The sequence below is a fragment of the Chrysochloris asiatica genome, unplaced genomic scaffold (assembly GCF_000296735.1).
Source record: "Chrysochloris asiatica unplaced genomic scaffold, ChrAsi1.0 scaffold00065, whole genome shotgun sequence".
Classification (NCBI taxonomy): domain Eukaryota; kingdom Metazoa; phylum Chordata; class Mammalia; order Afrosoricida; family Chrysochloridae; genus Chrysochloris; species Chrysochloris asiatica.
Window position 1 is genome coordinate 11,994,135 of NW_006408583.1, and position 13,618 is coordinate 12,007,752.

At 39.9% G+C, this 13,618-nt stretch overlaps 1 protein-coding gene across 1 annotated transcript in view; it reads right to left on the minus strand.

Annotated features, from left to right (window-relative positions):
• Positions 1 to 13,618, minus strand: part of CCDC171 (coiled-coil domain containing 171) — a 399,920-nt gene that overhangs the window by 369,619 nt on the left and 16,683 nt on the right. Inside the window, exons 3-5 of the mRNA XM_006864480.1 lie at positions 12,448 to 12,622; positions 9,117 to 9,307; positions 3,932 to 4,063 (exon numbers count right to left, since the gene is read on the minus strand). Coding sequence (XP_006864542.1) covers positions 3,932 to 4,063; positions 9,117 to 9,307; positions 12,448 to 12,622 — 498 coding nt within the window. The remainder of the gene's footprint in view (positions 1 to 3,931; positions 4,064 to 9,116; positions 9,308 to 12,447; positions 12,623 to 13,618) is intronic.

Here is a 13,618-nt window from a genome sequence, read left to right on the forward strand (position 1 = left end):
CATTGATTATTATCCCCTCCATATATCATCAGTTTACAGTGTTTCTCTCTATCCTCTTTAGCTTTTTTTTTTTTGGATGGGGTAAATAATTTTTAATATCCAAAAAAAAAGCCAATATGACAGCATTTTTCAAGATCAAACACGTGCTTCTAAAATGGCTTTGACTTGTTTTGAACTTTCAACGCACGTTAAAGAAACACCAGGGATTTTGTGTATTTATCATGAAGACAGAGGTTTCAAAAAGAGAAAAAGAAACACTCTCTTAGACTGAAGAAATGTTTGAATTCTAGTAAAACTTTCCAGAGTAAACCTCTGTTTAGCTTTCTCTTCTTGAGAAAGAAAGGAAACTTGGTGTAAAATGAGGATTTTTCTGTTTGGGTTCGAATTCTCTAGCCTAAGTGAGAGAAATGTCACACCAGCTTTGTTTGTTAAAGATGGAGTTTCACAAAGCAGTTTTAAAAAAAAACAAAAACAAAAAAAAACTTACTTTTTAATCAAAATCCTTAGAGGGTTACACAAAGTGAAAACTATACATCTAATTATAGGAGGGAAACCTAAACCCATCAATAGCCAGTAGAAATAAGACAGAATTTTACTCTATCCCACAGGTTGTTTAAAAACAGACTTTCCTATGAAGCTTGTTTTAAAAGGAGGAAACGCTGTTTTCCTTTGTTATTCTAAAAAAAGATAAGAAATTCATAGACAGAGCTCTGAACATTTGTTACAAAACATAATAAAATTAATCTTTTTACAAAAGGGGTAAAGCTAGAGAGCTAGTAACTACAGAATATTCCCGGATTCTTCTTCACAGGTGATTAAAGACACACAGAACTTCACACTTCTTTTAGTGCTCAATACCATAAAGTCTGGTGTAAGCACGTGCATTTCATTTTGGGTTTATAAGACTGACCAGGAAACAGATTCAAATCACATCATTAAATACACATCTCAGAACCATATTTTACAAGTTCCAGGCGACTGGCTTGGGGCATTGCAGATTTCAGAGTGTTTAAGGGGTTGTTTTTAATTGACTTATGTTTGCAAGCTTATGGCAGGAAGGGTTTAAAAAATTATCAACAACAAGCTCAAATGTCTTCTGCTTTGTGAAGATTTCCCCAAGTCTCCCAGGCAGTTAATAGTGTTTTTCATGGTCCCATAGCATTTTGTTGACAAATGTTCTTATACTTTCTCTCTTCCCATGTTGGCTTCCCCACTATGTTGCAGGATCTTCTAGGACAGGAACCACACCTTAATTTGTTTTATAGCACACAGCAGGGACTCCGGCAGTTCGTGAATGAATGAACTACACAAATTACAAGCAGATGCTTAGACTATCATGAGGTCTAAAGAGACAAGACAAAGAGCTATGATGATACAATGGTGATGTGCCTGGCTCTTGGAACTCACCCTTGGTAGAGAGCTGGCACCGTTTCCATGAAACTTGTTACTGGTGCTGTTCAGTGCTGCCGAGCCAGTTCCGACTCACAGTGACCCAGCAGAGGGTTTCAAGGAGCAGCTGGTGAGCATGAGTTGCCAAGTTTGCAGTTCAAACCAAGACTTCAGTCCAGTGCTTTTACCCACAGCACCGCACCAGGACACAGACGTACAAATTCAGCAATTCCACCGGGCACTATTAAGGGAGTAATGCACCTGCCCTAGTCTCTACATTTGGGGCCAGCTTCTGTCTTGCAAAATTGAGCTTCTAACATAAAGTCACTAGAAATAATGATTTCAGATGTCTTTCTTTTCATTTTTGAGAAAATACACATCTTTCCTTGACATCTACAAAAGACTTTGAATTTGTCGTTTTATGTTTTTAAAAAAAAGGTTCTACATAAGAAATCAAAACTTCTCATCACTGGAGCTATAAATAACATCAAGATAAATGGAGAAAAGATTGAAGTGGTCAAAGATTTCATTCTTCTCGGATCAGCCATCCACAGTCATGGAAGCAGCAGTCAAGAAATCAGATGACATATTGCATTAGGCAAATCTGCTGCATGAGACTTCTTTGAAGTGTTCAAGAGAAAAGATACCAGTTTGAGGACTAAGGTGTGCCTGACCTAAGCATGGTATTTTCAATAGCCTCATATGCATGTGAAAGTTGGACAATGAATAAAGAAGACCATATAAAATTGATGCATTTGAGTTATGGTATTGGAGGAGAATATTAAAAAATACCATGGAACACCAAAAGAACAAACCAATCTGTGTTGGAAGAAACACAGCCAAAATGCTCCTTAGAAGCCTGGATCTCCAGACTTCCTTTCTCATACTTCAGACATATTATCAGGTGCGACCAGTCCCCGGAGAAGGATATCAGAGGATGATTAAGAATTTACAGATCCCTTTAAAAAAAAGTTCAAAATTTGCTGTGATGCATGAGTCGTAAATATCCTTTAATATTAAAAATCACACTGTTAAGTGCCAATGATTCACTTCTGACTCATAGTGACCCTGTATATGGTTTCCAAGGAGCTGTTGGTGAGCTTGAAACCGCCAAACTTGTGGTTCAAACCAACCTTGCAGACCAGCACATTAACTCACAGTGCCACACCATGCCTTATTAGTCTCACATTTAAACTGGAAACATAGAATACCAAATGTATACAGAGCTTCCTCAAAATCACAGTGTAGGGTTGATCAGAATGGGCAATTTAGACATTGGCTATCAAACACAGGGGCTATAAAGGCATGAAGTGGCTGGCTTACAAACTTTCATGAGTGTGCTTAGTTACAGAATGAGGATAGTAATTTATAATCCTTATACTGAATAGTTTTGGAAGAAGTGCAGCCAGAGTGCTCCTTGGAGGCCAGGATGGCTAAACTTCGTCTCTCATACTTTGAACATATTGTCAGGAGGGAACAGTTGCTAGAGAAGGATGTCATGCTGGGTAAGATGGAGGATCAGAGAAAAAGAGGAAGACCCCCAACAAGATAGATCGGCCAGGTAGCATCACTGATAGCGCCAAGTGTGGCAGCGGTAGTGAGGTTGGTCCAGGATTGGACATTGTTTCGTTCGTTCTGCTGTGCATGGGGTCACAATGAGTCGGTTCCGACTCGATGGCACCTGACAACAACAACAACAATTGAATAGTTTTTGATTTTCCAGATGGATCTGGTGAAAGTGGGTGGGGGGTGATGGTGATAGGATTTTATGGTTCAATTGTGAGTAATTGTTAGAAGGAGTAACTGAGATTGTCACAACTATAATTGGAGAAGATGTGTAACTAAAAAGAGAGAGTCGTTAATCTTTCATTTCAGGAACAGAGGACCCCAGAACCATCAGAAGGAGGAGCATGAGTGCAGCGTGAGGTCCCTACCCAGAAAAGTGGCCACAGCAAAGACAGTGGCAGAGGCAACGGGGCATGGAGAGACAGAGCAGCTGCAGGTTCTAGGCCCATGGACAGAGAAAGGTTATATGCCTGCAGGCAGGTGGGTGGCTTGCAAAATGTACCCTCTGAACATTTAAATGAGTATATACTTTTTGTTTTGTATGTGTACATCAAATATTTTTTGCCTAGTTGATTTGTGAAAAAGAAGATGTAAAAGGGACGTCAAAGGGAGGAAACAGGATAACTTCCTGCAGGGAGGGGATTGTAATTATTTAGATGAAACAAAGCGTATGATTGGTTGATAGTAAAGCTCATGATCTTGTCTGTTGACCTCCATTAACCTCACAATAAAAAGTTTTTTTAAAAAACTACAAGCGTAAGCAGGGGAAGCCCCTCAACTCCAACACTACTGGAATCTGTTGGGCCAGGAGCCCAGCTTGTCAGCGGACTGCAGATGAAACATGGCTGCCAGACACCAGAGACTAGGGCTTGTTTGTCCCTGGAGGAGGCGAGCCAATTCTCCTGTGAAGGTCACCTTGAATATCATAGGCAATAAAAAGACATATCCAAGAAACAGAATTATTATTTTCAAATACCTGTACTATCAATTGTAACTCTCTTCTTTCTGCTTCCCATTGTTCTGCTTGTAATCTAAACTCCTCCAGCGCTGCCTCCCGGACATGAGACTCCATCTCATTCTTCTCCTGCTGATGTGTGGCCAATGCCTCCTTTGTAGGAATGAAATCTTGCTTTACTATTAGATCCACAAAAGTTTACTTGCTTCTTTCATCCCCAGTTTAATTAAATAAAGGGGCTTTTCTTACCTGTTGTTGTTAGATGCCATGGAGTCGGTTCCAACTCAAAGCAACCCTGTATGATGGGGGTGTATTATTTTTAAGTTTGGAACGTAACTATTTTCTAGTCCTGCAGGTTAACAATATCTGCAAAACATCCATTTCTTAGTCATACTATATTTAGAAGATCTAATTTGACTCATGATCTTAAAAATATAACATTCAGGGTTCCTTGTCCTTGTTGTTGTTGTTGTTATGTGCCGTGGAGTCGGTTCCGACTCATAGTGACCCTGTACAGGGTTTCCGGGGCTGTAAACCTTTACCGGAGCAAAAAGCTTCATCTTTCTCCTGCGGAACAGCTGGTAGTTTCCAACTGCTGACCTTGCAGTTCACAGCATGATTTGTAACCACTACACTACCAGAGCTCCTTAGGAGCTTAGTTTTCTGTGGTATAAAATGAAGCCCCTGCTAACCCCAGGAGAAAAAGCCTGCCAGGTCTGTATAACAAGAGACCTCCCCTCCCAACTTTCACTAATGGAAAGGTCATCAGGAGCAACTTGGAGTGTTTTTCTCCCAAGAGCTAACCACTGACTCCTATCAACCACAGGAGTCTCTGGGTAGCTCAAGCCATTAAGTGCATGACTAGAAACTGAAGAGTTGGCAGTTTGAACCCATTCAAAGGCACCTCAGAAAACAGGCCTGGTCATCTGAAAGGTCACAGCCTTGAAAGTGGTCTGGAGCAGTTCTGTGCTGCACACATGGGGTCACCATGAGTAGGGATCAACCTGATGGCAACTAACAACAGCTCAATCCCAGCTCCCAAAAGATCTCTGTGCAAGTCAGAGAAGAGAAAATGCCAACAGCCTAGCATCAAAGCCGGACTCGTCTGAGTAGTTAATCAAGGTCATAATCAAGAACTTTCTGTCTTCGGGTGAAGGCTGATTGACTATAAGGCATATTCTTAATACCCATCACACGGCTTCCTCTTAGCACCAAGACATTCTATATGATGAAGGTTATATGGGATCTCCTTGACATTCTATATGGTGGAGGTTATGTGGGGTCTCTCTGACATTCTATAAGGTAGAGGTTATATGAGATCTCTCTGACATTCTATATGGTGAAAGTTATATGGGACCTCCCTGACATTCTATATGGTAAAGGTTATATAGGCCCTCCCATGACATTCTATATAGTGGAGGTTATATGAGGCCTCCCTGACATTCTACAAGGTGTAGGTTATGTAGGGCCTCCCCACCCAGGGATCTGTAATACTAGCCTCCACTTAAGCTTTACCTATTGAAATATATATGCTGTGCTTTTTAAAAAATTTAAACTCATACTTTTAAAAAATGGCAAACATAACAATGAAAAATCTTTCTTCTAAGGGGCTGGTAACAGAAACCTTATACCATATTGTTTTACATTAGAGAGCAACAAAGAAAAACAATGGAGAAATAAATACTTCAGAATAATTTTAGTAAATATTCATTAAATATTTAACACATCACATAACTACATAGAATGTACTCTATGTAGATAATAAAATTTGCATCAAATATAGGTAGTGGTGGTGGTGTGCTGTGGAGTCATTTCAGACTCATAGCGACCCTGCACAAGGTTTTCCGAGGCTGTAAATCTTCACAGGACCAGAAAGCCTCATCTTTCTCCCGCGGAACAGCTGGTAGTTTCAAACTGCTGACCTTGAAGTTAGCAGCCCAACTAGTAACCACTACACTACCAGAGCTCCTTAGATATACAAAGTATTCTCTATATTTTCTAAATATACAAAGTATATTTTCTACATTGAGGTGGCTTTAAAAAGTTTATAGAAAAATTCTACCCTCTCTTTTTGCATAATTTACTGAGGGTAGCTGTTGTTGTTAAGTGCCGTCGAGTCGGTTCATTGATGGTAGTAGTAGTAAGGTATCAAGTTTAGCACATTGACAAGGTCTAGGCTTGCCCTAAGACTTCATTTAGGGTTATGGTTAGCACTAGGGGTAGTGAAGGGAAGGATCTGGGCTCGGGCTAGGAGTAAGGCTTGGCCTAGTTTTAGTGTTACAGTTAGGTTTTGTGGTTTTTTTCTTTAACTCTATTTGATTTTCTCTTCATCTGGAAGTCCTATCACTATATTATCCCCTCTTTTTTACTGTTTGGGGTATTTTGTTGTGTAAACTACTGTCTCTGAATTCACTACTTTTTAATCTTATAGGTTTGTTTTACTTTGAATACTTCTGTATCTGGGTTTAGTTCTGGGTAATATTGTCATGGACGCTAATATCAGGTTTATTGTCTGCTTTTGTTGATTCTCTAACATATTCCCTTTAGTATTTTTCTTTAATAAGATTGGTCTGGTTTTTACATAAGCTTTTCATTTTTGTTTATCTGGAAATGTCCTAATTTTGCCAACCTAATTAGTGAATAATTTTGCTGGGTCTATGATTTTTGGTTGGCAATTTTTTCTCTCTCTCAGAGTTCTACATATGTCATCTCATTGTGTTCTTGCCTGCATGGTTTCTGATGAGAATTCAGCGTGTCTTATCAGTTTTCCTTTGTCGGTAGCTTTATGTTTTTCATAGGCTGCTCTCAGGATTCTTTCCTTGTCTTTCGTTTTGAGAGTTTGATTCTACTATGTCTTCTTGATTTCTTTTGGGGCCTATTCTGCTTTCAGCTTTTTCAACTTCTTGTATGTGTCTCTTCTCGTCTTTCATGATGTTAAGGAAGTTCCAGTAACAACTGGATAATTTTCTCTACTTTTTTGTTGCTGTTGTTATTTCCTATTCTGGAATTCCAATCACATATAAATTAATCTCTTGATAGTGTTCCACATAAATCTTAGGCTTTCTTCAGACTTTTAAAAATTGTTTTCCTGATTATTCCTTTAGTAGATGAATACTGAGGCTAGATTTCAAGCCCAATAATTTGGCCTTCCATTAATTCAATGCAACTTGTTTGCCCTTCCAATTTCCTACCAATTTCTGAAATCTTACTATTAATCGTCTGGCTTTCTAATTGGTGTTTTGCGTTATTTCTAATTTTTCATTTATTTTATTAATTATTTTTCCGATTCTTCTAAAGTGTTGCCTGTGTTATCCTTAATTTCACCTGCAATTTTCCTGATCATTCTCTCAATCTGTTAATGGAATCTAAATATCATTCTTATAATTCATTATCAAGTGGTTTCAATACCATTTCTGGTATTATATTTTCTGACTCCGTATTTTGGTCACTTGTTGGAGACACTCTGTCTTGTCTCCTCAGTTAAACTGAAATTGTTATTTTCTCCAAGACATTGTAGTGTCATTGTATTTATATTTAATTGATGATTGTGTGTTGATGAAGGAGCTCTGGTAGCATAGCTGGTTACCAATGAGGCTGCCAACTGCAAGGTCAGCAGTTTGAATCTAACAGTCACTGCACACAAGATTATGAGGCCTTTTTAATGTTCCCATTATAAAGATTTATAGCCTTGGAAACCCTACGCAGGGTCATTATGAATGAGTCAGGACCAACTCCACAACAAACAATCCCACCATGTTGATGTGTAAGAGAGATTACAAGTGTGGACGCAGTTCTTTGTTGGCTGTTTGTGTAGGGTGGGCTCATGTACCTCTAGACACTGGGGTGGGATGCCTGCATCCAACCTCAGGCAGAGCAGAGGCTGTGCAGGACCCTGCATAGGGTTGCTGGGTTAGTGAGTAAGAGAAAACCACACCCAACCTGCTGTCAAGCACCAGTTGTACCCTGTGCCTATAGGCAGCTATAGTAATTGTTGTTGTTAAGTGTGTTTGAGTTGGATCCAACTCATAGTAGCCCTGTATAGGGTTTCCAAGGAGTGGCTAGTGAGCTTGAATTGTCGACACTGTGGTTCAAGCCGACCTTGCAGTTCCACGCATTAGCCCACAGCGCCACACCAGGACTCCACTATATCGACTGTTGTTGTTAAGTGCCATCGAATTGGCATCAACTCATAGCAACCTTATGTACGGCAGAACGAAACACTGCCCGATCCTGGGCCAACCTCACTATTGTTGCCATGCTTGAGCCTACTGATGCTGCCAATCCATCTTGCTGGAGGTCTTTCTCTTTTTCTCAGACCCTCCACCCTACCAAACATGATATCCTTCTCCAGCGACTGGTCTCTCCTGACAATATGTCCAAAGTATGAGAGACGAAGTTTGGCCATCTTGGCCTCCAAGGAGCACTCTGGCTGTACTTCTTCCAACACAGATCTGTTGGTTCTTTTTGCAACCCATGGTGACAGCAGCCCACAAAACTCAAGGTGTTCCTGCCCTCTGGGCCAGCCTACAGCCCACCTATTTTTCTTCTCTTTGGCTACTCCTGGTCAGCTTCCTCTTCCAGTCATCACTCAATCCAGCTATCTGTCCTATTCTCTGAAATTCAGGCTTCCAAGATTACCTTCCGTATATTTCACTTGGTAGCCCATGTTCTTGTTGTGGAGGGTCTGCTCAGCACAACTGCCTTCTTGCCTACTCAGACAACTTGCCCCAGAAGTCAAATTCCATTATCCTTTAATTTCATTTTTCCACCAATTTTTTAAGCCTCCTCAAATATTCATACCAAATTCTAAGATCCATATGTATATAATTCTAAATTTTCATATTGCTGGACCAAAAAGGCTAAATATTTTAATCTTAAAACATGTCCATGTAAATTTTTTTTTTCTTTTTTAATCTCAAACTATTTTTTTCACAAAAGAAACAATATTCAATAGCATATTGCAATAGCATGTAACAAAAGAGTCTATTAAAAATACCCCAAAGGAAAAAAGAAGGAAGGGACGAAGAAATAAAAAGGATAGAAGGAAGAAGAGGGAGAGTTAAAAATAAAGTAAGAGAGAAAGAACAAAGAGCAGATTTTCTTGCTTTCTAGTAGCTCGTTTTCTTTCCCAGGACAACTTCAAACACTATCTACCCCATCTCTATGAATGACACAGAGCAAAAAGCCTCTGTGAAGACTACTTTACCTGTAGCATTTTCTCCAGTCTGCTTTTATCTTTCATAAGTAAATCACAATCTCTATTGCAATTCTGAATTATATTGTCTCTTTCTTCCAAATCTTGTTCAAATCTTCTACATTCTTCTTGCCATTTCTGCTGCGAAGTCTGAAATACTTTCTCCATTTCATTTGCCTTTCCTTGAAGTTCTGAATTCTGAGCTATTAAAAACAGAAAAGGATAACGGTACATTTACAACCATGAGTTAAAATCACTAGGATTCCAAAAACATAGGCATTGGAGTTGATTTCACCATTTACAGTGTGCTTCTAGGACAAAAATTAAACCTTTCCACACCAGAAAACTTTTGAAAACCTCACTATCACTGAACCAATCGATTCATAATATCTCAATCAATTCTTCCATTTCATACAAAGGTGAGCTTGCTATTCCGTGACATGATATATTCCTGAAAACTCTTTTCAAGATCCCACATGGAATATAGGAATCTGGGTGCTAGCTTTTGGAGGAAGCACATTGAAAATGTGAGCTGGTAGGAACGGTCCCAATATTCAACATTCAGTATGCTACCTTCCTGTTTTCTCCATGATAGAGGTCCCCTTGTCCTAATCTGTCTGGTGACCCTCTGTTTTACCATCTCCAGAGTTTCAGCCTCCCGATGCCCACTAGGAAATGGACGTAGTTCCACAGCAGCGTGCTCTTGATAAGAGGACCTAAGGACCTAACCATCAACAGCTTTCCTTCATTCCTCCCTTATTTTACCCTCTCTGCTACTCTCATTCCTAATTCCAGAATAACTTGATATCTACAGCTCAGAAGCCATTTGCTAACTAACTGGCTTAGGGTTCTAAGATCTCAAGTGTGTACATAGTTACCCAAATATCTATGTGCTTCCTAGCTTCCCAAAATTTCCCTCGTTTTCCCTCTATTCTGTCAATCATTATGAGACTATATATTTTTTAACATTCTTTAACTCCGTTAGTCTGTTTTTAACTCCAACTCCCCAATTTATATATATGTGTGTGTGTGTGTGTGTGTGTGTGTGTGTGTGTGTGTGTGTTCAAAGCATGGAGCCCTGAGTAGACAGGGATGGGTAACTTGGACATTGGATACCCAAAATGGAGACCGGGGGGCTACAAAGGCAAGAAGTGACTGGCTTACAAGCTTTCAAGAGGGAACCTAGATCCAGAGGGCCTGGAGGAAGGTAGAATCTCCAGTGAGTAGTATTCAATCTGACTAGGCAGAGCTGATGCAATGAAATACAGACGGGTATCTTGTGATACAATAGTGAATAAATGTTATTAGGACTGATTGTGAGGGTTGGAAATGTAAAGGTAGACATTTTATAGCAAGGAGGGGAGTGATTAACTTTTCAGTCTAGGAGCGGAGGTCCCTAGGACCATCAAGGGAGAAGAGCAGAGAGTGGGACCCTACCCAGAGAAGCAGTGATGCCTGAAATGGAGCCAGAGATGATGACGTGGAGCAATGGAGCAGCTGGAGACTTTAGATCCAGAGAGGGAGAGCGACTGTGTGCTGAAGACCTGGGGGGGACCGGGGAAGGATTGCATGGAGGGGATTGTAACCATGGCAATGAGACGATATATGATAGAATGAATGTAAAACTAATGTTCTCCCATGTAAACTATCACATAATTCACAATAAAACATTTAAGAAAAAAAACATGGAGCCCTGGTGTGGCGGTATAGGATAAACACTAAACTGCAAGGGTGGTTTGAACCACAAGGATGGCAGTTCAAACTCACGATGAGCCGCTCCTTGGAAACCCTATACAGGTTCACTAAGGTTGGAACCAAGTTAACAAGAACAGCACATTTTCTTTATCACACAAAATTCATCTATTCATGCATGTATCCATCCATCAGTCCAGCAAGCATTTAGACACATTTCAAAGCAAGCTGCTATATTTCACTATATTTTGATATGTTTTATTCCTAAATAATTCAGCATGCAAAACTCACCAGCTACTTATAAGAAACGCTATCCCTATGATTCAGAACTGGCTCAAAGGCACTTAACAACAACAAACAAGTCATTAACTAGAATTCAATAGTTTTACTGCTTTCTCAGGTAAAATTTACGTACAGTGAAATACATATAAATACTAAGGGCCCCATTCTAAGACAATGACAGGGATCACAAGATTTACAAGGACATACACTCATGTAACTCTGTTGCTGTTGTCTAGTGCCATCGAGTCAGTAAAGGCTCATAGCAACCCCATGCAATCTTGCCCAGTCCTGCGCCAACCTTACAATTGTTGCTACGCTTGAGCCCGTTGCTGCTGCCATTATACCAATCCATCTCGTTGGGGGTCTTCCTCTTTTTCACTGACCCTCCGCTTTACAAAGCATGATGCCCTTCTCTAGGAACTGGTCCCTCCTGACAATATGTCTGAAGTCTGATAAATGAAGTCTGGCCACGCTGGCTTCTAAGGAGCACTCTAGCTATACTTCTTCCAACACAGAGCTGTTTATTTTCTGGCAGTCCATGGCACATTTAATATTCTCCTCCAACACCACAACTCAAATGCATCAATTCTATGATCTTCTTTATTCACTGTCCAACTTTCACATGCACATGAGGTTACTGAAAATAACACAACTTGGGTCAGGCACACCTTAGTCCTCAAACTGACAACTTTGCTCTTAAACACTTTAAAGAGGTCTTGTGCAGCAGAGTTGCCTAATGCAATAGTCATCTGATTTCTTGACCGCTGCTTCCATGAGTGTTGACGGTTGATCCAAGACAAATGAAGTGTTTGACAACTTCAATCTTTTCTCCATTCTTCTTGCTGTATCACCCCCCATTATGTGATTGGATGTGATTAGTCAATCAATCAGTTACAGTAGGGCTATGGTGGGATGCAATACCATTATTCAGGTCACAGCTTTCCTGGATTACCTTCTACCTTACAGAGATAAAAGGCAAGAGAAGCAAGCAGAAAAAGTGGAACCTCAGTACCACCAAGAAAGAAAAGCCATGAGCAAAGCATGTCCTTTGATCCCAGGGTTGCGTCATTGAGAACCTCCTAGACCCAGGGGAAGACTGACACCAACACACAGGGTGATCTCGGAGGGGCACTGGGACCACAGATGCCGAGAGGAGACAAGGACCTTCCTCCTAACCTGTGAGCTGACAGACAGACAAAGCCTTTCCTCAGAGCTGCTGTCCTGAATGTACACTAGTCATCTCCTTAACTGTGAGAGAGAAATTTCTGTTGGCTAAAATCATCCATTTGTGTTATTTCTATTACAGTAACACCAGATCTCTAAAACAGGTGATAATCCTAAACCTAAGAACAAATAGAAACAATCTTACCACGGAGTTTTTCTTGAATCCTCTGTGCCTCGGCTAATTTTTCTTCAGCAGCCCGTCTTCCAAGACCAGCCTCTTTTCTAGCAACAGCCAAGTCATATTCCAGACTTTGTCGTAGTGCTTCTCCTTTTTCAACCTCAGATCGCAGCTTGGCAATCTGGCTCTCATAACTCGCCAACTGAAAACAGATTTCCGATATCAGGAACCAATATTAAAATATGTCTCCAATATTATGAGATCATGCACTCAACATTTAAATTTTTTTCAAAAACATATTTCCAAAATATTTATGAGCTAAGCCAAGGATTTATAAATTTATACTTTAAGAAAAACTGGAAAAGAAGCCATATCTTTGTTCACCAAATGATACTAATCAATTTCCTTATTTGAGAGAATCCACTAGAGAAAAATATCTTATATGAACTTCTTAAAAAAATAAAGAAAAGTCACAAGATTTCATCAGAAACAGTTATACCTAACACACTAGGATAGCTAGTTTCAGAAAAACAGAAAATAACAAGTATTGACAGAAATTTCGAGAAACTGGAAGCCTCATCCATTGCTGGTGGAAATGTAAAATGGTACAATCACTTTGGAAAAAACAGCTTGGTGGGGCTCCTTGTCATGAAATGAATTGTGTCACCCCAAACTAGGTATCAACTTGGCTGGGACATGATTCTTAGTGATTTGGCAGTTATGTAATGATGTAATCATTCCCCAGTGACATGATTTAATATAATCAGCTGTGATCTGATGTAATTGTCCTATGTGTTGCAAATCCTCATTTCTATGATGATAATGAATTTGAATGCAATCTATAAGATTAGGTTGTATCTGATTCATTTTCTTTTGAAATATAAAAGAGATTAGACAAAAAAAGAGAACTTAAACAAGCAAGCAGAGTTCAAAGGGATCTACTCCCACCAAGAAAGAAGAGCCAGGAATAGAGCACATCCTTTGGATCTGAGTCCCTGCACTGTGAAACCCCTAGATCCAGACGCGACTGATGCTCAAATGCACGGAGATCGCCAAACCTTGCTGGGCCTACAGATGCGGAAAGAAGACAAGAACCTTTCCCCACAGGAGACAAAGAAAGAAAACCTGTCTCTTAAGGCCAACACCCTGAACGTGAACTTCTAGTCTCCTAAACTGTGAGATATTGAATTTCTGCTGA